The sequence below is a fragment of the Panthera uncia genome (assembly GCF_023721935.1).
Source record: "Panthera uncia isolate 11264 chromosome A3 unlocalized genomic scaffold, Puncia_PCG_1.0 HiC_scaffold_11, whole genome shotgun sequence".
Taxonomy (NCBI): domain Eukaryota; kingdom Metazoa; phylum Chordata; class Mammalia; order Carnivora; family Felidae; genus Panthera; species Panthera uncia.
The window spans coordinates 14,445,508-14,471,753 of record NW_026057578.1 but is presented as its reverse complement, the minus strand read 5'-3'; the positions used below and the strand labels follow the sequence as shown (position 1 = coordinate 14,471,753).

At 55.5% G+C, this 26,246-nt stretch overlaps 1 protein-coding gene across 1 annotated transcript in view; it reads right to left on the bottom strand.

Moving 5' to 3' along the window:
• The window catches only part of CDH22 (cadherin 22), a 66,608-nt gene extending 44,422 nt beyond the window's left edge, over nucleotides 1-22,186 (bottom strand). The window contains exons 1-3 of the mRNA XM_049650651.1: nucleotides 21,932-22,186; nucleotides 13,314-13,608; nucleotides 1,010-1,129 (exon numbers count right to left, since the gene is read on the bottom strand). Coding sequence (XP_049506608.1) covers nucleotides 1,010-1,129; nucleotides 13,314-13,608; nucleotides 21,932-22,186 — 670 coding nt within the window. The remainder of the gene's footprint in view (nucleotides 1-1,009; nucleotides 1,130-13,313; nucleotides 13,609-21,931) is intronic.
• Between the last annotated feature and the right edge of the window lie 4,060 nt (nucleotides 22,187-26,246).

Here is a 26,246-nt window from a genome sequence, read left to right as displayed (position 1 = left end):
CCAGCCAGCCCACGTCACATCTCAGCCTGCCTGCTTCCCCAGTCCTGAGTTGCTTACAATTCCCCTCATGCCTCAGGCTGTTCTTTCCCTTCCGAGTTTTTTGCCCGCACCATGCCCGCTGCCTAGAATGCCCCTCTCTGAATCGCGGTCAGGACCGCACTTTCTGAGCCTTTGGGGGATCAGCTGCCCCCACCTTCCACAACTTTGCATCCCAACTGCTCGTGCGTGTGCCCCAGCCCCCGCCGGACTGTGAGTCCCAAGACGGCACCAGGTAAACATCCGGGGCTGCCGCGTCTCGTCTCCAGCCGTCGCCCCTGCGCTGCCCCTCCCCCCGCGGGCGCACGGAGAACACCCCGCTGGGCGCCCGCAGCCCCGCCCCGCTGTGTGACCTCGGCGCAGGGCTTCTCTGGTCTGGGCCTCTCCTCCTCTGCCCTCCCTGCCACTCTGGCAAGGCCCCTCAGAGACGTCATCGGGTTCTAACCTCAGACGAAGTAAGTGGGGGCTGTGTTTGGTGGTGCTGGGGGAGGGAGAAGAAGCCAGGAAGTCATTCTTCTCCAACGGGGTCCTCCCAACAGATCCGTAACAACTGCCCTTTGAACAGAGCGCTCACAACTGCTGCAAAGATGCCCTCCACCAGCTGATTCCCCCGAATACACGTACGACCGGCCCCCTAAGGGCTGCAGACCACACTAGCCTCAGTTTGGCACCAAGGACACGAGGGCCGCTCAGTTCGGACCTCCGAAGTCCTTTCAGGGCGCCCCATGTGGCCGCATCCTGCTTCTTTGTTTCTCTGCCAGTCTTGCCGGCGCCCCCAGGCCTATTCTTTTCTGTCCCTCAGCCCTTCGCTCTTTCTGTCTGGCCGTCCTTCCCTCTCTGCAACCCTGGAACAGGCAACACGCCTCCCGCTCCAGCCATCGCAGACCTTGGCCCGCCCTCTGGCCCCGCCCTCTCACGCCCCTCCTCCGAGTGCGCCCAGGCCCCGCCCCTCTGGCCTGGCCCCGCCCCTCACCGGTCTTGGGGTCCACGGTGAAGTGGTGCTCGCCGTCCAGCACGCTGTACACCAGCCGAGCGCTGCTGCCGTACGTGGGGTCATCCGCATCCGAGGCCATCACCTGCATCACCGACGTGCCTGGGCCCGGGGGACCAAGAGAGACGGGGGGTCACCCGGGGGCCGCTGTGCCTGTCCTCCCCACCCCAGGGAAGCTGGGGGAGGAGATGCGGGCTGGAGGTCATGGCCAGTCCCCTCACAGTCCCCATCCCCACACCGACTCCCAACCCGCTTCCTGATCTGGGGCCTTCCTGTGGCTCAAGCATGACCATGGAATCAGAGCAAGATTCAAATCTCCCTTTGGTGGCTCCCAGCTGTAGGAAGGCAGCCTCTCTGAATCTGTTTCCTCGTCAGCAAATGGGGGTAGTCCTTGGTTCTTAACGTCGAGGGAATGCATTTCAAACTCTCAGGGCAGACTAGGCTCGGTCTCTCAGTGGGTGGTGGCAATGGTCATCTTCATCAGTTAAGGCCATAAGGGTCAGGGTTAGAGCCAGGACTGGAAACCAGGCACCTGACTCACAAAGCAGGGGTCTCCCTACCCACCCCAGCCCCTCCTGATTTCTCAAGGGAATTCTCTTTCTCCTCCCTTCCTCCCCCTCCAACCCGATGAGAGTTGGGGCAGCCCAGAGGATAACCAAGTTCCCTGGGGCTCAGAGGCCAGTGTCATTTGGATCTGGGGCAGGAGGATGGCAGGGCCCAGCTTTCCCTTTGGAAAGTAGTTGGCTATGGGCCCTCCTGCCCTCCTCGCCCCTCCCCCTAGGTGCCCAGACTGTCCCTGCCCCCAGAAACACACACACACACACACACACACACACACACACACACACACACACTTCTCCACATGCTCCGCACGCTCTGCACGTAGGCTGCTGGGGAGAGTATAAATTGGATAAAAGTCCATCAAACAGCGGCAATTAAGTTATTGATTTTCGACGCTGCCTCATTAAACTGGGAGCTTCTCTCGGCCTGTCCCAGAGATGGCTCTAATTTGACATCATGTTCAATTTGACGAAATCAGGGCTTGGGACATGAGGCTGGACAGGATGGGGGTGAGGGGAGGGGTGGGGGAGGGGCTGGATGGAGACACAGGCAAAGCCTTCTGGGCCATCTGAACCTTTCCAGAAAGCAGGGGGTGAGGTAGAAGACCCAAGAGGAATCTCGGGGGGGGGGGCTCAGGACCTCAAGGGGATGAGACTTGAGACCTCAAGTTTCACCCAAGGGGATGAGACTCAGACCTCACTTCCAGCAGATGCTGCCTTCTGAGTGCCCTGCTAGGGAGGGGATGGCGCCCAGACCCGATGAGGTTCTGGGTGGGGCCCTCCTGTGGCTGAAGTTGGACTCTCTGGGCCAGCAGGGTGGCACGCTGGGAGGGGAGGCCCATTCACTGCTTGGCTAATGAGTGAGGCTCTGGAAATGCTACTGCAGCAATTCTGCTAAGCCCAGCCTGCCGCCCGCCTCTCCCGCCTCCAGCCTGGGGCCCTCGATCATTCCAGACAGACACATGTATTTATTTTTCACTCTTTTGCATTTCTCATTTCCCTCTCCGTGTCCCCCCTCCCAGCCTGAGCCTCTTAAACTGGCCCTGCAATGCGCCTCTCTTTGGCGGCTGTGGTTCCATGTCAACCACGTCAGGGCTGCCCAGAGAAGCGAATGTCCAGCTTCACCCGCCACTTAAATCCATCATCTCTAATCCTCATAGTATTTTTGAGAGGCAGAGTGGGCCCCTTCAGGGTACAGGTGAAGAAACAGGCCAAACAGGTAAAAAGACTCGACCAAGAGCACACAGAGAGGAAGTGGTGGGATTTGAGCCCAGGACTCTCTGAGACCAAAGCCCTCCTGGGTGGCAGAGTCAGCACAGGCAGAGTGGCTCCGGGGACGGTGGCCCAGGGTACTTAATCATGATCAGTGATGACTCCACCACTTATTAGCAGTTTGACCTTGAACACGTCACAAATCCCTTTGTGCCTCAAATTCCTCCTTTGTGAACTGAGGATGATAGCACTACCGAACTGCTGGGATTGGTTTTGAGAATTCAAATAGATTTCCATGTTCAGCACCGAGGACAGTGCCTGGCCCTTGCTAAGAACTCCGTAAATGCAGGTTGTTGTCTCGGAGGCAGAGGCACGCCAGTATACAATAGTACAATCATGCCTCCCTCACAGACATGCTGCAAAGGGAGAAGATACATAAAGCATCAGGCTCATGGTGGGTGCTCAATAAACAGTAGCTGTTGTAACTGTTATGAGAGAGGGTCTCCCTGTCATTCCCCTCTGCCTGTTCCCCCCACCCTTGGACAAGGCACAATGTCAGGCTGAGTGACTCCCCAGGGACATGGTTGATATCTCTCTCTCTCTCTCTCTCTCTCTCTCTGTCTCTCTCCCTCTCTCTCCCTGCCTCCCTGGCTGCATCCCAGGGACTCCTGCGGGGATGATGGAATCATTTCCCCAATCCAGGATTCTTTATTGCAGCCATTACAGTTAATGCCGACACGTGGGGATGGTGAAGGGTCAGTGATTCACCACTGGCTCCCCTAGCTCCAGACCCCCTCCTACTTTCTTCACAAGTCAGCCGTAGCCCAGAATGAGCAGAGAAAAGGGTGCCAGGCCTATGGCTGCTATGAGGCCACCTCGGGGTCATACCCCCTACATTCAGCAGTTTGTATTTTATAATGACCATCATGTCCAATCCCTCCTTTAGTCCTCAGGTCAACTGTATGATGTGGATGCAGTGCTGTGCTGGTAAATGTTTAACCATCGTCTCCAAGGGGTAAATGGGTGGGGAGGAAGGCCCTGCTTTGTAGTGTTTGTTGATTTCCATGTTGATTTCCAAATACTCTCACCAGGGCCAATTTCAAGCTACCAATGTGGATCAACTGGCTCACAAAACAGAAAATCAATATTTCTCTCTTGTGAGCTGATAGGAACAAGCATAGTACAATCCTACATCAGTCCCATTTTACAGATGAGGAAACTGCTATGCACAGGGAAGGGTGAAAATGTGAATTAATAATAAGTGATAACAAAACCCACTATTATATATCATTATCCGATGATAATGATAGATTACATTTATTGAATAACTACGTTGTGCTAGCTACTACAATAAGCCATTTACGTATATTATCTCATGGAATTTGCAAAATAAGCTTGAAGTAAGCTCTATTAAGATTTCCCCTTTACAGACAGAGAAATGAGGCTGAGTGAGGTAATGAAGCCGTTTGTGCCTCAATTTCCTCATTTGTGAAATTAGGGTAGTATTACTCCCAAACTCTCAGGATCATTGTGAGAACACAAATAGATTTCCCATGTTCAGAACTGAGGACAGCGCCTGGCCAAGTTCACCTGGCAAGAGGCAGGATTCAAACCCAGGCCGATCTGATATCAAAACTCACATGTGTCTGGCCTTATAAAGTAGGAGGTCAATAAGAGTCGAAGTGGACAGGCAAGTGAGAGAGGGAAGAGTCAGAGAAAGGAGAGGGAGGGTAGAGGAGGGGAATGGCAAGGAGCTGCATTCAGGATTCTTCCTGCCCAACAGCTGGTTCAAGCTCAGACTTCCAGAGGCAGGACTGGGATTGGGTAGGATGAGCTGGTCACCATCGTGGTGCTTATGCCAGCCAGCTGTTGAGCTACATGGGGTCAAGGGCCTATAGGCTGGCATAGGAAGGGTTGCCCAAGTGATTCTTGGGTAAAACAGGATCTCAGGGCCCAGGGTTCCATGTGGAATGTTAGCTATGGAAAGGCTGGTCCTTGGAGAGCACAGAAACCAGTGTTTCTCAACGTGGCTGCACATTAGAATCTCTTAGGAGCTTTAAAATAAAACTGATGCTGAGCCCCACCTCAGACCAATTCAACAGCGCTCTCCTGGGGTGGAACACAGGCAAGGGTATTTTTAAAAGCTCCCGCAGTGATTCTAAAGTGCATCCCAGGCTAAGAACAGACGCCCTAAACCAAACCCCTGATTGAACTGATGAGGAAACTGAGTCATTGAGCCTTTGCTCCATGACCCTCCCAAGGTTCTACCATTAGTAAGTGGTAGGGAAGGACTCAAACCCAGGTCTGTTGGAGCCACCAGGTCACCCTCCTGGACTCACTGCACCTGTACTGAGACCGGAACCTGGAAGGAAGAAGTAAGGGTGACACACGCCACCAAGTCAGCAGTGCTCCTCCCAGGCAAAACCAGCATGAGACAGCAGACACTCCTGCGAGGAGATGACCCTGGGTGGGCTTTGGCACCAGTGAGTCTTGGGTTCAAATCCCACCACTTCCTCACTCTGTGCCCTTGGTCAGATCTTTCTCCCTGTTTGACCTCTTTCCTCACCTTTAATCTAGAGGACGCCCCTCTGCCTCTCAGGGATGCTCCGAGGACTAGAGATAATGGGTTTACCCGGCTGCTAAAGCTGACCATGTAGCAGCGCTCAGTCGTTTATTCCTCTCTCCTCTCTCTGCATGGTCAGAAGATCTCTGGGGCTGCGTCCTCGGCCTGGAGTAGGAGATGTCTGGGCACCATTATTGGGGGGGGGGACATGGTCACCCCTCATCTCTGGTTTATCTGGGTGGCTCTGACATGGTTTGTCATGGAGTCAGAATTGGAACCCAGGGCCTGGTTCCCAGGCCAGAATTCTTTCTTTTCTTGTCCCCTCAACTTGACTATCTGTGCTCTGGGACTCCCAGGAGGAGTCCCAGTTAGCTCAGGAAGGAGGTGGTGCCGTATGGAGGGGACTTGAAGGAAGTCATCCCCGCCGACTCCTCAGCTGCGTGGCTGTGGGAAAAGTAACCTGACTGGGCCTCAGTTTCCCTTCTGTGAAATGGAGATAACACCTCCTCCTTCCTGCCTCCCTGGGTGAGGGAGGCCCTTTAATGAGATGAAAGAGAAGAAGCACTTTGGAAAAGAACAGAGTCCTCAAACGAGGTGACCAAGTGTCATTATTACGAAGATGTTTGTAATTATTACCATCCTGCCTCTTCCCTACCTCCCTTTGCTGCCCTGCTGGGCCTGGGGAAACCCTCAGCTCACATTTAGCTTCTCAAACATTTATAAAAAATGAGTCCCACCCCCTGCTGCTGCCAGAACGGCGCGGAATGCTTTCTATTAAAAATTAAAAACCACTTGTCGAGTCCCTGGGAACGTTCAGATTACACGGGAAACAAACCCCTTCTCAAACTCTCCCTCCCAGCTCCCTCTTTGATCATCACTTATAACGCCGGCTCACTGGGCTGGCCTCCACAGCTTTCGCCCGCCCAGCCAGGGCAGCCTAATGACTTGCTGGAGGGGATAGAGGGATAGAGGGGGAGGATGCAGGCCCAGAGACAAGTGACAGAGAGGGTGGCACTGAGAGAAGGGGCTCGAAAATGGGTCAGAGACAGAGAGACAAGGGATTACAGGGGCAGAGATTCAGAGAGACGGGCAGCAAGAAAAGTGGGAAAACAGATACTCCGACATATGGGGAGAAATTAGGACAGAGACAGAGAGATGAGCAGCAGAGAGGCAGAGATACATAGAGACAGGGAGAAAGTGGAACACGGAATGTGACAGAAAGAAGTAGAAATGCAGAGATAAAGTCAGAAAGTAGACTTATATAGAAACAGAGACAGGCAGAGATACATATTAAGCAAGAGGAGAGTGGGAGAGAGTGGGAGGGGGGACAAAAAGAAGAAGCAATTCTGGCTCCGTTGGACGAGGCTGCCCTATGTTGCCAACACACTTCTCCAGGGGCTCCAGTGACCTCTGTGACACTGTCCCCTCCCTTTCTCCTCATAGGTCCCAGCCACGGACTGACCCGTGCAGGCAACCCTTGAATATTTGTGGAAGCCTAATCTGTCCCCCTGAGAGAAAGGACTCTCTTCCATTCCAGTGTGAGACCCTTGTGCTCTCTGTCCTTTCCATGTTTAAAGGGGACCCTCTAGTAAGTAGTCTGGTCACCTTGTTTGTTTGGGACAGAAACATTGCAAGTGTCTGCGATAGGATCCCTCTGCCTGTTGCAGAAAGCAAACATTTTTTTTTTTTTCTTACAGTTCAGTTCCATTCAGTCATCCGACATCTACAGAGCACCCACTGTGTGCCATACCCTTTTGCACGGGGCCTGGCCTAGAGACGGTGCTCGTGTTTGTTGAATAATTTGTTGATGGAAACGACAAAGAAAGGCAGGGATGCCGTCTTCACTGTCCGGGTTCCCTGGGCCATGGGGACGACTCCTGAGGGCCAGGGCCTCTGCTCCTCTCTGCCACCTCTCCCCACCAAAAAATCTCCTGTCCTCTGCCCCCCACCCCCGCCCCCACCGATCCTGGGTGGTGAGAGCCAGTGCCGTTGCTAGGCAAGGAGATATTGCACATATAGATCTTCCTGGACTTTAATTAAAAACATCTTTAGAAGTTGTCTCTGCAGAGGCCAGCGATTGATTCCTGGCTTGGGCCCGAGGGCTGCTGAGCCACACTCTCTCTGGCTGCAGACAGGACAATCGGAGGCTCCCAGCTTGCTGCTGCCCTCCCCAAATGAGACCCTTGGGGAACACACTGCCTCCTGCCCTCCTCCTTTCCTCCCTGCCACCGTCCCCCTCCCCCTAGCACAGGATTCAGCAGTCAGAGAGTACGTTCTTCCAATTTTTATCTCCTTCCCCTCATGAGCCTCAGTTTCTTCAGCTTTGAAATGGGCATGTCAGCACTTGACCCGAGAGTGCCCGGGGGAGTGAAAGGAGATCAGGGACGTGAAAGCGCTTTTTGCAAGCCGTCAAGGCCCTGTGCCTGGCTGTTTCCCACACAGGCTGAGGCCAGTGGCTTGGGTTCCGTTTCCGGGTTCTGGGTCCGGTTCTGGCCCCAGCTCTTACCCTGGAAACTCAGGCAAGTTACTTTATCGCTCTCGGCATTTATTTCCTCATTGGTTAAATGAGGACAGTAATACCTGCCCTGCTTATTCCCCAGGATTGTGAGGATAAAGGGAAATAGCTCTGCGAAAGCAGTGTTGGCTGACAGCTGTTATTTAGTAAATGTCCCAAGAAGCGTGGACTGTACTGCAAAACGGCCTCTTTTCCATCTATTAAAGATGCTGCTCACAGAGGAATTGGGATACGTGGAAAAACCAGCCATGGCAGAGCCCCTGCCCATTTCCACAGCCCACTGAGCCCCAGTCCCAGGGCCCAACAACGCCAATCCTCTGCCAAATGAGCCACCGCGGGGCGCCTGGGTGGCTCGGTCGGTTAAGCGTCCGACTTTGGCTCAGGTCACGATCTCGCGGTCCGTGAGTTCGAGCCCCGCGTCGGGCTCTGTGCTGACAGCTCCGAGCCTGGAGCCCGCTTCGGATTCTGTGTCTCCCTCTCTCTCTGCCCCTCCCCTGTTCATGCTCTGTCTCTCCCTGTCTCAAAAATAAATAAACGTTAAAAAAAAAATTTCAAATGAGCCACCCCGTTCTCTTGCCTTTCCTCGCAGCAGACATCACTAATCGATTGCGGCGTTTTCTCCAGAGTTTGAACGAGGCCTCAGACTCCTTCTCAACACAACCCTACAGTCACTGCCAATTGACCGGAGTTGGCCCCAGAGACGAAACTGATCTGACACCACTTTGAGGTCAGGGGGAGTGTCTTGCTCATCTCTCCATCCCCACATACCTAGCAAAGTTGCCATGTACCCAGTAGGCACTAACACGTGTTTATTGAATTGAAAGCAATTGCTTATTTTTCTACCCCCTTGGGGCTATATATAAAGTAGGTGCTAATAAATGTTTGCTAAGTTAGGTGACTCATCTCTGCAACCCCGACAGAGCCAAGTATACTGGAGGCTTTGTACATAATGGGTGCTAATAAACATTTGTGGATTTAATTCAATTACTTATCTTTACATCCCCTGCAGTGCCCAGAATAAAGCAGTGGCTAATAGATGTGTGTTGGCTTGAACTTCTCATTTCTGCATCCTCAACAGTGCCAAGCATACTGTCTTATACGTAGTTGGCATTAATAAGTAGGTGCAGTTGGATCGTGCATGAAAGCCCTGCGGAGACTTGCTGTCCCCTGGCCAGGTTGTGACACTCGTGGGTAGGGGTCTGGTGCCCCCAACATGAAGCGATTGTCCAGTGCAAGTCTTTTCTCTCGAAACTCACTCTCTTGTTGGTTTCATCCAGCCTCGACCTTTAAGTTCCTCCTCTCTGCTGATGACTTCCACAGTTGAATCTCTGACCCTGATCGAGCTCCTGACCTCCAGACTCAGAGATCCAACTGTCCCCTTGACGACTCTACTGGCATTTCTGGTAGACGTCTTAATGTTAACATGTCTGAGAGTGGAGTCTTAATTTTGTGCTGTAATCTTGCTCTTTCTGGAGCATTCCCCATCTCAGCATCATCCTTGCCTTGTCTCTCTTTCACCCCCAATATCCAATCCCTCCCAAACCCCGTTGATTCTACCTTCAACAGGCATCCGGAATCCCATTGCTTCTTAAACCCTACACTCGCCTACGAATCAGCCTCACCTCTCTCGCCCGCACGGTCGCAGCTGCCTCCGCGCTGATCTCCCTACTTCCAAGTGTGTCCCCGAAAGTCTATTCTCAACATGGTGGCCAACAAGTCGGCCTTTAAAAGTATAAGTTCGGTCACGGCACAACCAAAATCCTTTCAATGGCTACAACGTCCTACATGATCCGGCTTCCGGAACCTCTTCTGATCTCATTGGACACCCTCCCCTCCTCTCTTACTCCTCTCTTCACCCACACTGACCCCTTGCTATTCCTCAAACGTGACAAACACACTATTGCCTCAGGGCCTTTGCACTTGCTGTTTTCGCTGCCTGAACAGTCTCCCTCCAGCTTAGTGATTCTCCAAGTGTGGTTCCTGAGCCAGCAATAGCAGCATCGCCTCGGAATTTTTTAAAAATGCAAACATTTCTAAAAGCCCAGACCTGCTGAATCAAAAACCCTGGGGGGAATAGGGGCATCAGTCTGTATTTTAACAATACACTGTAATGTGGGTGCACAATAAAGTATTAAGCCACTGTTTCACATAGCTCCTTGGTTCCTTCAAATCTCCTCTTTTATTAAAAAAAAAAAAAAGGCCACCCTGACTCCTCTTTCTAGAATAGCACTCCCCCAATATAATGCCCAGTTCCCTTAGCTTCACAGCACTTGGACCACAGGGCTGATGCTATAGTGGCTTGTTTATTTCTTTCTTGTCTGTCTCCTTGCTGTATATGTATGTAGGTTTCCTAAGCATCCCCAACGCCTGGCACAGAGTAGGCACTCAGTAAATGTCTGTTGCGTGAACGAACCCCTTCGGTGCTTAGAAGAACACTTTGTGTCCAGAGAGAGGCAGGGACTTGCCCAAGGTCACGTAGGGAGCCAGGCCTCCTGACTGTCCCCGCAGGACCTGCTTCACCGCATTAGGCTCAGCCTGCCTGGCTGCCCCTCCTCAGAAGCGTGGCTCATCGGAAGCCCCCGGCACACTTCCCTTCCTTTTTAAGCTGTGAGCGGTTTAATTTGCGAGTGCCGCCGCCTTTCATGTCCCAAGCTGCGTCCCTGCTCCCTCTGATCTCCGAAGCTGCCCAGATCCTGGTGCCGCCTGTCGGGCCCGCCCTCCTCAGCCCAGATCAGGAGGCTCAGTAATTGTGACTGATTTTCAAAGCTGCCTGCAGTCTCCGCAAGCACCCCGGTGTCAGATTTGCTTCCCCTTCAAAAAGTTGCTCAAATGAAATAAACTAATTTAATTTCTGCTTCCTCCCTCCCCCTCCTGGGTTCCTTGGCTGTCCGAGTTGAGTCCCAATGCCTGACTCTTCCCTGAGCTGAATGTCAGAGTCAGTAGGCTGGGAGAGGGAGGTGAGGCAGCACAGGGGCGCCTGAGGCTGATACTCATGAACCCGGCGGTGGCGGGTGAGAGGGGGGTGCGGGGGGGTTCTGCCTCCAACAATCTGGGTGACCTTGAAGGTGCCCTCGCCCTTCTCTCGGCCTTGGTTCCCCCAAGTCTGACACAGAGACACTGCCACTCCAACAGTCTGGGACCCAAGCCCTGACTTCCTCAGTCACCGACTTGCTGTGTGACGGTGGGCACATTTTCTCCTCTCTGAGCCTCAGCGTTCCCATCTGTCCAATGGGGATGCTACCATCAGTCCTGCCATCTCTCAGAGTTGAAGTGGGAGTGAAGTGGTGGATGCCTGGTGGATGCCTCCCTCTGAGTCCCCTGTCCCCACCCGTTCTCCGAACTGTAGTAGAGGGAGCTTTCTAAATGCCCATCGCTCCCTTGCTTAAGTCTTTCCCAGGTTCGGTGCCTCCCTCAAGTCCTTCGGGTATGGTTCTTGCTTCCTTCTCCAGCCTCATCTCTTACCACCTTTCTGGTCTTTTCTGGTCTTTCTGGTCCGTTTGGGATGAAGCGAGACAGGGCCAGAGTCTGAGTCGGTGAGTAGGGGCTGCAGGACCAAGGAAGTCAGGGGCTTGAGCTGCCCCTGACTTGCCGTGTGACCACGGACACATCACTGCCCCTCTGAGCCTCAGTTTCCCCCATTTTCAAAATTGATTTCTAGGTAATCATTGGGCTCTGCAAGTCCACGGGTCTTTGCTACTGACAACTTCCGATTTATCTCTCCACCAAGCCTATATATTGAAGTGCCTTTCGCAAGGTCTCTCCTTGGCTGTCTCATCAGGACTTCCAACTCAGCACGATGGAAACCAACTCTTGATGTCCTTCCGTCCTCCAGACCTATTCCTCCAGCTGCTCCTCCCGTCTCAGTAAATGGAAATCCCATCAGTTTAATCGCCCAGGTCAGAATCTCGGGAATCATCCCCGAATTGTCTCTCTCTCGCACCCCGCATCCCATCCATTAGCAATACACCTCACAGTCGACCTCTTCTCTATACCCTTACTGGTCCCACCTCGTTCCAAGCCACCATCATTTCCTGCCCAGGTAACTGCAATATCCTTCTCAACGGGCAATCTGCTTCTGTCCCTGCCCCACTGCCAGCCCCACCACCATCTATTTTTCACAGAACAGCACGGGATCCTGTTAAAACTAAGTCAGATTGTATCCGTCCTCTGAACAAGCCTCTCCCCTGACTTCCCGGCTCGCTCAGCATAAAAGGCAAAGCCCTGACTATGGTCCACAGGGCTGCACGACCCGATCGCCTCTCCACTTCTCCTCCGGGCCTTTGCAGCTACGGTTCCCTCTGCCTGGAATGCTCTTCCCCCAGGGCCCATCCTTCACAACCTTCAGGCCTCCATTTAATGTCATCTCCTCAGATAAGCCTTCCCAGACCAATGACGTGCGTGTTCACTTGCTTCACCCCTGTCTTCCTCAGCCAGAAAGTATCCTCCATGATGGGGAGACTTGTCTGCCTTTTCAATGCCATGTTCTCAGTGCCTGGCACATAGTAGGTCCTTGTACATGCTTGTTAAGTGAATGAATGAATGAATGCACTCAAACAGACACATAGCACGTCCTGTGCACGCACAGGCCTTAAAGTGCCGTTTGACCAGCCACATCTGGTCACTGCACACTCACGTGTGAATGCACATGCACACCAGGCATACGTGCGGACCTGTGTGTGTGTGTGTGTGTGTGTGTGTGTGTATTTACAGCAGCCTGCACCCACATTCATGGCCTCCTGGAGCTACACTCTGGTGGAGCCTGGCCCGCGGAGGGTAACGTCTGTCTGTGGCTCTTGCCCGTGTCTCTGTAGGGGTGGCTGTGTCTGTGAGTCAGCTCCACGTGTGTGAGGGGCTGTTTCCTGAGTGGGGTCCTATGTGGCTGTGCTGGGGGTGAGGTCATGTCTGGTTGTGTGGCTGGGCCTCGTTTCAGCTGTGTTCGGCTCTGGCGGTTTCCAGGTACAGGTGTGCCTGCGGGCAGGTGCACCCGCGCCTGTGTAGGGGCTGTGGCCAAGGGCCGTTCGAGGTCTGCGTGGGGCTGAGCTCCGGGGAAGGGCCGTGTGCAGGTCAGCCGAACTTGTAAGTGGGGCTGGGCCCGTGTGCGTGACTGCACGTGGGGCGTGTCCATGTCCCAGGGTGTCGCTGCATCCATACGTAGGGCCGTGTCCGTGTGGGGTCTGTGTCCGTGAATGTGCCCGAGGTCATTGTGTGTGCCTTTGTCCAGGGGCGCAGCTGTGACCGGGTCATAACTATGCCTGAGCCCCTGCGGGCACCTGGGCTCATGCCGGTACCCCCTGCCTGCCTGGAGCAGCGGTTCCTGTCTCTCCTGCCCCTCTAGGGTGTCAGCCAGTCCCCACAGCAGGCTCCCACTCAGAGCCCCGTAGCTCCCCTTCCCCCACGCCCTGGCTCAGCCCCGCGCCTCTGGAGCCCGCCGCCCACCTGTGGGTGAGAGCTCAGCCACGCTGCCAATGTAGGGGCCGTGCAGGAAGCGGGGCTCGCTGTCGTTGATGTCCTGGACCTTGATGATGAACTCCGACTCGGGCTCCAGCAGGCGGTCAGTGGCGCGATCCCGGGCCTGAGCCCGCAGCGTGTAGAACGTTTTCTGCTCCCGGTCCAGGCGCTCCATGGCATGGATGTCTCCCGTCAGCTCATCAATCAGGAAGATGGTCCCAGCGCCCTCGCCTGAGATGGTATACTTGATGGCCCCGTCACCCTCGTCCGAGTCCGAGTGGATCTGGGGAGGCGGGGGGGGGGGGGGGGGGGGCAGGTCGGGGGGGGGGGGGGGGGGGGCCTCGGCGCTCGCGTTTCGAACAAGCTTCCAAATGGCTGTCTCTGACCTCATCCCGAGTTCTAGGTCCAACCCCCGCCAGACTCTGAGCCTGGCATGTGGTGGGGACAGGGAGCAGAGAAAGGGAGGGGGGAGGAAAGGGAATGCACACTGAAGGGGCACCTCCTCCGTGCCAGGAGCTGTGCTAAGCAATTCACGTACTTCTTTAAAAAAAAAAAAAAAACAAAAACGACCTGCTAGAGTAGGTTTTCTATCCTCATTTTACAGCTGGTTTTCTTTTTCCTTTTCCTCCTCAGGACTAGAGTAGTGGGATGGTCTGCTCAAGGTCAGACAGCTAGAGGAACTGGTCTGGCCTCCGGCTTGGGCTTTCTCACTCCGTCGTCAAGCCTTCTGGGAGCAGCCCTCGGGGAGGAGGAGGCAGTGCGACGTGGCCCTGGCTAGAGCATCATCCCCCTGGGTGTCCCCGCACAAGTCACTGCACCTCTCTGGGCCTCCCCAGTCACCTCCTCTGTAACACGTGGATCACACGGACACCTCCCTCCTCGAGGTGCTGGGGGACTTGCCTGGCACCACGGGGCACGTGATATTTACCAGCCAACATGGCGGGGGCACTGCCCTGGCATCGCAGCAGGGCCCTTGCTGGGCCAGGCAGGACCCTGTGGCTACGGGATCAGGGAGAGGTCCAAGATGCTGAGGCAACTGGGGCCAAGGGAGAGGAGAGAGATTATTTACCTTTCCACTATCTTAACGACCGGCTCAACTGTACTGGTGTGTACCAGCTGAAAATCAGCCCTGCCAGAGACATAATAAGTGTCCAATAAATGGTAGCTATCGTTATTATTATATTATTTACTAAATGTTAGCTATATATAACTGGGATTTAATCCAGGCACTGTGAGGCTCCAAAGCCCAGGCTGTTTTCACTGAACTCAGATTTCTTAGGCAAGGGACCAGGAGGAAGGCTATTCTCCGAAACGGAAACACCTAGGTCCTGATCCTCCAAAGCCCTAATTTCTGAGGCAGCTCTAAGCACAGGGAAAATCATCCAATGAAGCTGGTGACCTTGGGGGGGGGGGGCGGTCCCTGCCCCGCTCTAAGCTTCCACAGAGATTGAATGCGAATGACAGAATCCTTAAGGCCCCTTTCGGGCCAGGATGCCATGTACCCCAGCCCACTCAGCAGGATAACAGGTGCCAATGAAGTCGTCACGGAGAGGGACGAAAGCCCACCCCTTGCCACGCGGGAGGAACCCGGGTATAAATTCTGCTGGTGGAACTCTGTGTCTGAAAGGTGGATTATAGAAGTGCCATTTGGAAGATTGAATGGCCCATAAACATTTTCATATTTCATTAGCCGATTAATGGGCATCTCTCTCTTTTTGGCGAGTCTGCTGATTCTCAGCAGAAATTGCGGGGAGTAAATGGAGGCGTCTGGTGGAACCTTTCCGGGTCCCCGTCCTGTTATAGATTGCCCCAATTAATGCCCGTTCTGGGCTCCACTGAGAAGCCTTCTTCCTGTCCAGTTACTGTTAATAGATTTCTCATAAGTGGCTGGATTGTAAAAACCTCATAACTCAGTTTAATGCCCCCAATAAAATTATCTCAGGACGTCAGCCCTGAATCATCGGCAGTGCCGGGGATGAGGAGACCCGTCTCTCCTGTTTGCTGTTTATGTCTTCCCTCCACCTTTGCCCAGGGGAGATGGGGAGAGGAGAGGGTCAGCTCGTTCCGTCTGCGAGTGCCTCCACGCACTTTCCAATCAGACGTGTCGTCTGCTTGTTGTGTCAGTGAACGTTTCTGAGCCGTGTGGTGGAACAGACAGCCTGGGGGGTGATTCTTAACAGCTTATAATCTAAATAGTTTTCAGCTCTGCCCTAGGAAATATATTATTCTCCCCATTTCTCAGATGAGAACACTAAAGCGCAGAGAGGGGAAGTCATTCACTGTGTCACACAGCTAAGTTCGGGAAGCCGATCTCCTGATCCCATCACTCACCCACGCTGGGATCGTGGGCTTGTTCATTTTTCCTCTCTGAGTCCGTTCGCCCACCTGAAAAACTAGATCAAACCCTTCTGGCACAGGTGCAGTGAGGTTTAAAGGAGAGCACTTCATAATGACCCGAACCCTCTGTAGATCATCGCCGCCTTCCCTTTCTGTCCCCTGGCTCTCTATCCTGTCCCTGCAGACCTTACTTGCTTACATGTGAACTCAGACTCCGGGCAGGGATCACTCACGAGTGACGGGTGGGGAGGAGGGAGCGGAACCCAGTGGTGATGTCACCGATGTTCTTCTGTGAAGAACGACCTGGGGCTTACGCGGTGGCCCAGTGGCTACCCTCCGGGGACTGCAGAGTCAGACCGGGCTGAGCGACGTGGGCCAGAACCAAGAGCTCAGAGCTGCGGGTTTGGGCCTGGCTGGGGCTGCCTGCCCAGCCTGCCTGGGTCCCAGCTCCGGAGTCAGAAAGTGCACCTGGGTCTCTATCCCAGAAGGACACTTCTCAAGACTCTCGGTTGTGAGTGGAGGCTGGGAGACAGTGCTCTTATGTACAGAGCACCTACTATGTGCCAGATGTGCTGTGGGGCCTCTGTAGAAATCTAATTCCACGATGGAATTAGATGCACATCAATGTATCCCCTTTTCCCAGGTGAGGAGACTGAGCTGGGCCTACATCTGTTTGACTCCAAAGTGCAGTTTGTCCGTCTGTGGCCCCTGCGAATCTGTCAGTCTGGCTGGAGGAGGGGGCTTGGACACACACACCGTTTGCCTCGTCCCGGCCCCAGTCACAGGCGGCCTCTTCTACCTGAGCCTCTCTTCCATCATTTGGGAGAGGACTGCACGTCACAGATCAGGAGAGGTGACGGGCTTTGGCTTCAGGACCAGCCACCGGAGTAGCCTCTCCACTGCCCTGCTGCGTGGCCCTGAGCCAGAAGCTGCCCTTCTCCTAGCCTCAGTTTTCTCATCTGTAAAGGACACGCTGTTGCTCCCCTGTGCTCCAAAGATTCATGAGACAATGTGTGGAAGCTTCTGGCACATGGTAGGTGTTTGATGCAAATTAGTCTCCTTTTCCCACCCCGGTCTCAGGAGGGAGTAAGGGTCACCCTTCGTCCCCGTCTCCTGACACAAGACCACAGGCTGAAATCCTGACCTGACGGAGAGACAGGGGCATCATCTAGTACCTTTTAGTACCGTCGTCTGCTTTCAATGTTCGCTTTTGAGAGAGAGAGAGAGAGAGAGAGAGAGAGCATGAGTGGGGGAGGGGCAGAGAGAGAGGGGACAGAGGATCCGAAGCGGGCTCTGTGCTGACGGCAGCGAGCCCAACGCGGCGCTTGAACTCTCGAGCCGCGAGATCATGACCTGAGCCGAAGTCAGATGCTCAACCGACAGAGCCACCCAGGCGCCCCTACCTTCTTGTCTTTTAAACCTAGCTTGTTTTCTCCTTCAGGCAACCCTCTGAGGTGCCCCCCACCCCCACTTCGTCCTGCGCACGCTCCCCCCCCCACCCCGCTCCACACTCCCCCAAACACCTCAGTGTCGCACATCTGTCTCCCCAGCTGTCCTGAGCCTCAGGGGTGTGGACTAACTTTGATTCATGGCCGCTGAACTCCCCATGCCTGGGCCTGCAGAGAAAGTACGGGGGAAGTGAGATAACGAGTGTGTGCGTATGCATGTGTGTAAGAGTACATGCACGTGTGAGTGTGAGACGTGAGCGCCTTGAGGACCAAGCATGTGGCTGTTCGTTTCCATCTACCCAGGACCCAGCACACAGCCTGGCACCAAAACGTATTGAATAAATGAACACGAAACATACAGCTGCCAGTAAGACTCCCCAGCTGCCTTCTGGGATTTCTGGAGGATCCGATCACTGTTAAAGCCCAGGTGGAGAAGAGCCACCAGACACACGTCTAGACCCTTTACCGTATCCTCACTGATGTCTCATTATGATCTTGTGAATCAGAGGTTTTTCTCTCCCTACTGCACAGATTGGCAAGCCGAGGCTCAGAGAGGGCCTATATTCTACCTAAAGTCACACAGCTAACAAGAGGCAACCCTGAGGCCTCACTCTGCATCCTGGGTTCTTTCCTCCACGGCCTCCTCCTCGAGTGTGGACTGGCCCAGAGGAAATTCCCCCTCCTCAAGCCCCAGCCCTTGATCATAAACAATGTGGAAAACACAAGAGTGATGGCTTCTCATCCCGGGGGGAACTGAAAAATGGGATTTATGAGGCCATTAATTACTTCCTCCTAATTAAATCAAAATTAAATGCGAGCAGAGGTACGTTTTCCTTATTAAAGACAATTAAACGGACAGCGCAGCTACGCAAATAAAACGAGTCCAGGATTTAAACGGAAAGCAAATCAAATAAAAAGCCTCCCCCCCCCCCCAGAATGAGGGGGTCTGTTCACGCCTGTGCTTCTCGTAAACCAGGAGTTCATCAATTTTCTTTAAATATTAGCAACTTAATTAAATCTGCTCTCCTCCCCACTTTAATCCTGCTGTATATCTAAAATAGATCTCACCGCCCACAGGAGTTGGTCATAAGTGCTGACCCCATAATTCTATCTTTTTTTTTTAAAAAAAATTAAAAAATCCTACAAAATCCACATCCAGCTGACAGAAGCCCCGGGGGAAATTACAGTTCGGAAAAGGGATTAGTCAAAGTACCCAGATTGTATGGAAATCTGGGAGGTTGATTTGAGGGTGGGTACTGCGGGAAGGTTCCTGGAAGAGGTGGGCCGGACTGCTGAGGGGGCAGGACCACGGAGGGAGCCGCCGGTGCGGGGCCCGGGGCCTGGGTGGCGACCACTACCCGCTACGGGGGCCCCCGGCGGTTCCTGCGGGTGCCGGGTGCCGACAGGAGTCTGGCGGTGAGTGATGAAGAAGGCGCTTGTAAAATAGGTTACCGTTGGGCGCCCGGGGGTTACTCGGCGGATGGTGCTGTTGCTAAGCTACCTTTGGAATTCGACAAGGACGGATGCTCCCAGCGGCTCCCTGGGGCGGGGGACCGGGAAGCAGTGAATTCACGGAAACGAGCAGTCCTTGCTTCCCAAAGAGCCAGAGAGTGTGGTATGAGTGTGTGTGTGTGTGTGTGTGTGTGTGTATGCGTGTGTGCACATACGACCGCCCACACGAAGGTGGGGCTCGGCTGGAAAGGAGACAGGTGGTTTTTAAAAGTCCAAGCTCATGTTCTTCATATTCCTATTGAATACGGAATATTCAGAGACCATCTGCCCCCTGCTCACCCCCCTCACCCCTCCCGCACCGCTTCGTGGTGAGAAAGCAGGACATCGGGTTGCCAAGAAGGCTTTCGGGGTTTGGGGCAGAGGTTTGTAGCGTCTGTGTAGCTGGGAGGCTGGAGGTGGTGGGAATACCAGGCGAGACCTCTAATAATAAAAGCTAATACGGAGCACATGCCAGGTGCAGGTACGAGCTATACTAGGTCCTTGACATATGACTCGGGGAACCCTCACCGCAACCCTTTGAGGAGGGGATAGTAACAGCCTGTCTCAGCAGATAGGGAACCCAGGGTTCAGGGAGGTTAAATAACGTGCCCAAGATCAGAGAGACAGTAAGGGGCAGAGCTGAGATCCGAGCCCGGCTGCCTGGCTCCAGGCGGCCCCCTTGAGCCACACGCTGTATGCTGCTTTTCCGAAGAAAGCGTGCTCTGGGCAAATGTTTGCAAAGGGGTGGAAACTTCTCTCTCCTCCCCGCACAGAGGTGGGCTCTGGGAATAAGAGAGGGGGGCTCGGGGTGAACGTGCCAGAGGGGAGGATAACACCGTCGTCGTGACAGCAGTGGGGATGTTGGGAGAGGCTGCCTCAAGGAGAAGAAGGACACCGGGGCGGGGCACGGTGCTTGGCTCACAGCCAAGGGCAGTTACACTGCACTGGGCCCGCAGCTGGTGTCGGGATATCGGGTCCCTTGGGTTGGTTTGGTCACCACGTTGCTAGGTGACCTTGGTGTGATGTTCTCTGCCTCGGGCCTCAGTTTCCCAGCCTTATAATGAAGGGACTTAGTAAGGCGACAGACTGTGTTTCCTGGAGACAGAGGTAGGGTTCCACGCGTGCTAATGGCTCGCCTGGCTGGATGCAGTGAAAGTGCTGAACCAGGGGCGGGTTTCCTTCATCCTTGCAGGACCTGGGTGGCTGGGGAGGCCTCAGAGCCCCAGTGGCCGGGCAGACAACAGAGCCCAGGTACCCGAGATCATCAAGCTGACGTTTAGGCGGATGTGTCCGAGCCCTTCTCCGTCTCTCTGGGGTTTTCCTGGACCCAAGTCCGTCTCCCAGGCCTGGATGTCTGGGAGAGGTTTGGAGAATGTCTGGGAGAGTGTTTCAGAGGAGAATGAGGAGGAGACAACAACGAACATGTGGCAGGTTGAACACCGCATAGGCTGTTTTCTTCCTTAATCCTTTCAACAACGCTAGGACGCGGGCTCTTGCAGCCGCCCTCTTACAGATGAAGACACAGGTTCAGAGGGGTGAGGCAACTCGGTCAAAGTAATATGGTTCACGGGTTGGCAAAACCAGGCCCGAAACTCAGGTGCGTCTGGCCCCCGAGCCTGCCTTCTTAGCTTTCCTCACCATCAGCTACGGCCCAGACGGTACTGGTTCCTTCTTCCCCACCCCCCTGACTCCATTCTGCCAGCCCCGCCACCTCACTGCCCTGGCTGGGAGTCAGGAGTCCTCGGCTCTGCCACTCGTTGGCTGGGTGACCTTGAGGCCACGTCTGGAGGGAAAGTAGCCAAGGACCAGGGATTACTGTGTCTAGACCCAAAGAAAATCTAGGTTTCTTGCAAGACAAACCTAGAGATTTACATCAAGGCTTTCCTCCGCTCCCTGATCCCTGAGCCTCCAAAATGAGCACGTTGGTCAGTCTCCCAATTCTCAGACTCGTTAAGCACACAGGCAACTCCAGAGTTGGTCTCTTCCCCGTGTCTGCTGACCAAAACTTCCTGGAAGGCTGACCGGCCGCAGCAGAAACCAGAGAACTGTACCCTAGAAGCAGCTTCTGCCTCCATATCTCAACTGCTGACAAGCCTCTGAATAAGCCAGCCTCCTTCAGGCCTCCAAGTCTTTGCAGAGGCTATGCCCTCTTCTTCATCAGCCTGATGAACTCCTACTCATACACCAAAACCCAGCTCAGGTGTTTTTCTCCTCCATGAAGCCAGCCAACAGATACCGTTTGTTGACCGTCTGCTCAGTGCAAGGTGCTACCCTGTAACCAGAGCATTTCTGCTACTCTGGGGAGCCTCCAAATGGCAGAGGCTGGATCTTACTAGCCTCTGCCTCTCCAGCATCACACCCATGAGGGGCTAGGGATTGGAAGGGCTGAACAAAAGTCCTTCCCAGCTTCATACACTCTGAAGGCACAGATCTTTAGCCACATTCATGAGCATTTAGGCAGGGAGTTTGAGAAAGTCACTTTCATTCATTCTTCATTCATTCACTCATTCATTCAATGAACAGTTTGAGAGCAATGTCTGTGCTGGATTTAACAGTAAGCAAAACAAACAGGGTCTAATTGGAAAAATAAACATGAACTGCACAATCAAACAAACACATGCCTAATTAAGTGCTATGAAGGAAAGCTATGGAGACCTTGGAGGGCACATGACAGGGAGGGATGGCCACACACAGGGGATCTGTCCACGCCTGGTGTGGTCAGGATGGCTTCTTTGGGGACGTGGCATTTGAGTGGAGACCTGAGTGTCAATATAGTGTAATCAGCAGAAACAGCAGGACCCGACCTGTTACGGGGGAGGAAATAACCCAGGCAAAGAGGCGGGGGCAGGACTGGGCGGGGCACTGTAAGGACCAGCGGGAGAGAGCCCTGGGACTGAAACTCAGAGGAGTGTGGCAGATGGGGCTGCAGGGGGAGCCAGATCTCTGTGGGCAACGGGACGAAATTTGGACTTGACCCCAAGCGCGTGGGAAGCTATTGAATTTTAAGCAGAGTGGAGAGAATATGTGTGTGACACGAGCAGATCTGCAAACTTGCTCCTACATTCTAGATGCACGGGGCTACAAGACGGGGGGCCTGGGTTTACCTACTAGCACTCTTCCGAGACGCACCGGGGAGAGGGACCGGAGGAGGGCGTGGGGCAGGGGAGGGAAGCGGCGGGCAGGACCCCGTCGTCTGCCCCAGGCGGGGCGCGGCTGGGCGGAGGCACCAGGGACTGGGACGGGGGTTAGGGGAGCTGGGGTCCCTCGCGCCTCCCAGTGGGTGTCTCCGGGGTCCAGGCGCGGGGCAGCGGGTGCGGGGGCCCACTTTACCTTGCCCACGTACAGGGGCTCGGTGCCCGTGTACTCCTCCACCACGAAGAACTGGTTCCACACCCAGCCGCGCTTGACGCGGCCCGCGCCGGGCGCGCCGTCTTGCCGAGCCCCGGGCGTCGCCGGCGCGGGTGTGCCCGCCGCCCACAGGCGTCCCGGCAGCGGCGGCGGCGGCGGCAGCAGCAGCAGCAGCAGCAGCGCGGGCGACAGCGCGGCTCCCGCCCGGAGCCCCCGACCGTCGGGCCGCGGCCTCATGCTTGGCGTGCGCCGGGCCGGGGCCCAGGAGCATGGACGGGAGGCACCGGGGCGTCGCCGCTCGGTGGCAGCACGGAGCGGCGCCGCGTCACATGGTGGCTTCAGCGCGGCCGCCGGGGCGCCGCCCCCGACGGGGCACCCGGACAGGCCCGCGGCCCTGCGCGCCGCCCAGCGGCGGGGGCGCCCGGCTGCAGGGGGAGGGGGCGCGGCCGCTCCCGGGGCATGGACTGGCCCCCGGGGTCCCCGCCCGCGCCCCCCTCGCGCCGCCGCGGCCGGATCACCAGGCGGCGCCCCCGCGGCTCCCGAGACAGCCGTGCGCCATGGTCCCCGCGCGGAGGGGTGCTGGTTGCGGCCGGGCGGGTCCCTGGAGGACTAGGGGCCGTCCCGACCGGACCGAGCCTGCGAGAGAAACAAAAGAAACGTCAGAGGGGGCGCCTTGTGGTGGCAGGGCCGGTTGAGTCGACGGCTCTTCTTTTAGGTACTAATTAGACACCTGCTGTGACCCATCGTGATCCCGGCCTTGTTGGGCCAGGGTCTGGTCTGCCCCTTTTCCCCACCCCCCCCCCCCGTCCCCCGCCCCGGATCCTTCCTTTCAACTCGCATCACACACCTGTCCTCTCTCAGCCTCCGCCCACTTTCTCACGGCCCAGGTCCGGCTCCTTCCCCGTGGTCCTCCCTCCAGGAGCCCCCATGCCCACCGGAGCAGGGCCCTTACCAGCTGTGCCCCCTGACGCTGGCTCACAATCTATCTAGCCCAGCCCAGCCCCTGGAAATCCCCCGCCCCAGAGAGGGAGCAGGTCCTCCTAGAAGGGGTCTTCAAGGGCTGCCAGGACCCAGGCCTCCTGGGTGCACAGAATCCAGCACCCAGCCTGCTACCCACACTCCTGCCTTCTCACAGCAGGTGAGAGGTCACTTCATCCAAACCAGGAGCCCAAGGAAGACCCTCGGATCTCCTGCTCGTCCCTGCACAGCCCCTTTCAGAGATGGGGCACATGAGTCCCCAACGGCCTTGCTTGGAGGTGTCGAGTGACTTTGGGCAGGGCCACAAGCCCTCTGAGCTTACCATGGTGTCTCCACATTTCCCCAGAAAACATTCCTTTTGCAGGGTCTGAGACACACTTCTCCCCCCCACCCCCACCCTGGACCAGCACCGCGGTCCCCAGATCAATCCATCTCTCCCTCCCTCACCCCTCCATCAGATCCTGCTTTCAGCAAAAAAGGATCTGAGGGACTAACTCCTACTCAAGCCATAATGATGAATAATGGCTTAATGTGGGTGTTTACAGGGGACAGCAATGCCGCTTTAATGGAGGTATTTTAGGCACCGACAAGAGTGAGTGGAGGTGAGGGGCTCAATCTCCACCCCTCTCCCCAAGCCCAGTTCAGCTCAGTTCAACAACTCAATTCCACGGGGCATCGGCTTGGCCAGGTTTGGGCTGGACAAAAATAAGTTCACAGTTTAGAGGCGTGGGGACGAGACCTCCCAATAACAACCTAAATGCCAGGTGGAGTGTGAGCAGGGCTGTAAGAGGGGCTCCGGGAAGGGAGTGGGCACCTGTGTCTGCAAGGGGAAGGTGGGTGGGAGGGAATTAGGGCTGTTTCTTGGAAAAGGGGGCATCTGAGCCGGTAGGAAGAAAGGGCAGAGGAGCAGAGGCAGGCAGTCTAGGAGGCGTCCTGCTGGTGGGGGGAGTTAGGTTGGAAGCATGAGGGGTGTGGCTGGGCAGAGGTCCACCTGCGGGTGACCCAGGTGGCTGGAATCTCGGGGGGCAGAAGAAATGTAGACCACCCCCTATGAGCCGGCACCAAAGAGGCCAGTTCTCATCCCTTTAACTGACTTGTGTGAGTCACGGTAGCTGTGAAGGTTGGTGTCTTATACCCGTTTTGCAGATGCTTGATTCCCCAGTGCTCTTGCCGGGCACGGGCACCAGAATTTCCTTACGAAAGGGGTTCCGGGTAGGGAGTCTGTTGGAAGGGGGGACGCAGGAGGTTGACGCTGCATTTGAGAGCCTCACGGCCCCTGGGGAGGAGAGGAGGGAGGAGTCCCGGACATGCTGGTCCCTCTTTCCCTGCAGGCCCCACCCTGAACTAACAGAGGTCAGGAGGGCCCGTGACCCTGCTGCGAGCACCCCCAGCACCCCGTCCCACCCCCTCCTCACCGGCTCTGTAGGGCCTGGGCGTGAAGGCAGAGCTGAGGCCTGAAGACACCCCCCTCCCCTTGGGGCCCTGCTCTGTGATCCCAGAGATGTGCTCCGGCCTCTGGGGAGCCGGCTCTGATTCCCCACGTTACAGCCTGGGCCGGTCGTAATGAGGTTGGAGTTATGGGTGAGGAGAGGAGGCATCGCTCCGCAGCCTTCATTTCCTGGAGCTTATGACTTCCCTGCGGGCTCGGCAGGAACTGTTCCCCTGACTCCATCAGGCAGTTCCAGGACCCATCAGGGCCCTGCAGGGACGCAGAGGGGAGGGGCCGGCTGGAGGGCGGGTTGGGGGGGGCGCTGGGGCCACCCCTGGGGACAGCTGCGGAGGCGCAGGAGGTGGGAACAATGGGAGATCCCCCCCCCACCGCCGTGTTTGCAGGCACCCCATCGCCGCTCTCCCTCCTTCCTTTCCTTTCTTTACACCACCTTTTCAAAGATTCGATCATTCATTCGTTCATCAAACACTAGCATCTACTACAAGTGGGGAGACAGAAATGCAAGCATTCATTCATTCATTCATTCGACATACTTTCAAAATCGTTTCTCTGTGAAGACCGCAAGATACAATCAGTTGCTCAGCTGTATATCAGGAGAGAGATGCATTTCTTCTGGTTATTCATTTACTCTTTCAACAACTATTTACCACACCTCCCTGATGCCGGCCCCTGTGCTGGGCCCTGGAGACAAAGCAATAAACGAAATAGTCCTGGCCCTCCTGGAGCTGACCTTCTAGTAATAAAGGAAAGAAATCTACCATATAATTTCTGGGGGTGAGAAGTGTTACGAAGGAATACAAAACAGGAAAAGGGGAGGAAGAGAATGATGGAAGGGCTGGAGTGGGTGTCTTACCCTAGATGTGATATCAGGGAGGGCCTCTCAGAGGAGGTGATAATTTGGCTGATCTGGAAGGATGAGAAGAAGCCTGGCACAAAATGGTTCCACGCAGAGGGAACAGCACGTGCAAAGGTCCAGAGGCTGGAATAAGCTGAGGAACAGGAAGGAGGCCACTGTGGCTGGTGCAGAGCAAGAGGGTGGCTGCAGATGAGTTAGCCGTTTTATTCTGTGTGTGCAGAGAAGGGCTTGGGGGAGTTTTATACAATAAAAACCACAGGAGACCGAAACGGTCTATGGCCATAAGGGGGTTTCGTGATGGAAGGCCCTCAGCACAGAAGGGCCAAGCACAACACAGTGGGCTGTGGGGTAGAGGAGGTGTCACCTGAAGTTCAAGTGCAAGAAGGATTTGGACCCATGGAATTCGGGCTCTTGGGGAAGAAGGAGCGCTCTGTGGAAGGTCTATGGTGGGGGCAAAGGCCAGAGGTCAAATTTCACTTTAGAGAAAGCAGAATTCAAGAGTGGAGGAGTGCGGTCTCGAACCCAGGCTTGGATTCCCCTTGGCGTGGGGCACCTTTGAAGGACTAGGAAAAGTCACCCCTCTCAGTGATAACAGCCCTGTGCCGGGCGGTGGGGGGACATGCTGGGCAGGACAAGGGTGGCCGCATCTCGGCCCCAACCTGCCGTCCTGGCTGGGCCCCCTTGGGCAGGGCACACCCAGCACTATGGTTGGAGGGGGGCCCTCCGAGCCCCCCACCTGTGTCTCCTCCCCGGGCCTTCATCCCGCCTACTTGGGCCTCTCTCAGGCGCTGGCCTGGCCAGGGTCCCCAGCCACCTGCCAGGACTCCTGCAGCCACTTTGGCCTCTTCTCTCCCTCCCTTCCTCCCTTTCCTGCTCCAGCTGCGTTTCCTGAGTGGGTGTGACCACAGGACCCTGTCCTGGCATTCGGTCCTTCACTGGGGGCCACTGTGGAGCCTCGGGCCTGCATTCCCATCTGCCAGCGTTTCCCAGGAGATCTTAGGCATGCTGGTGGC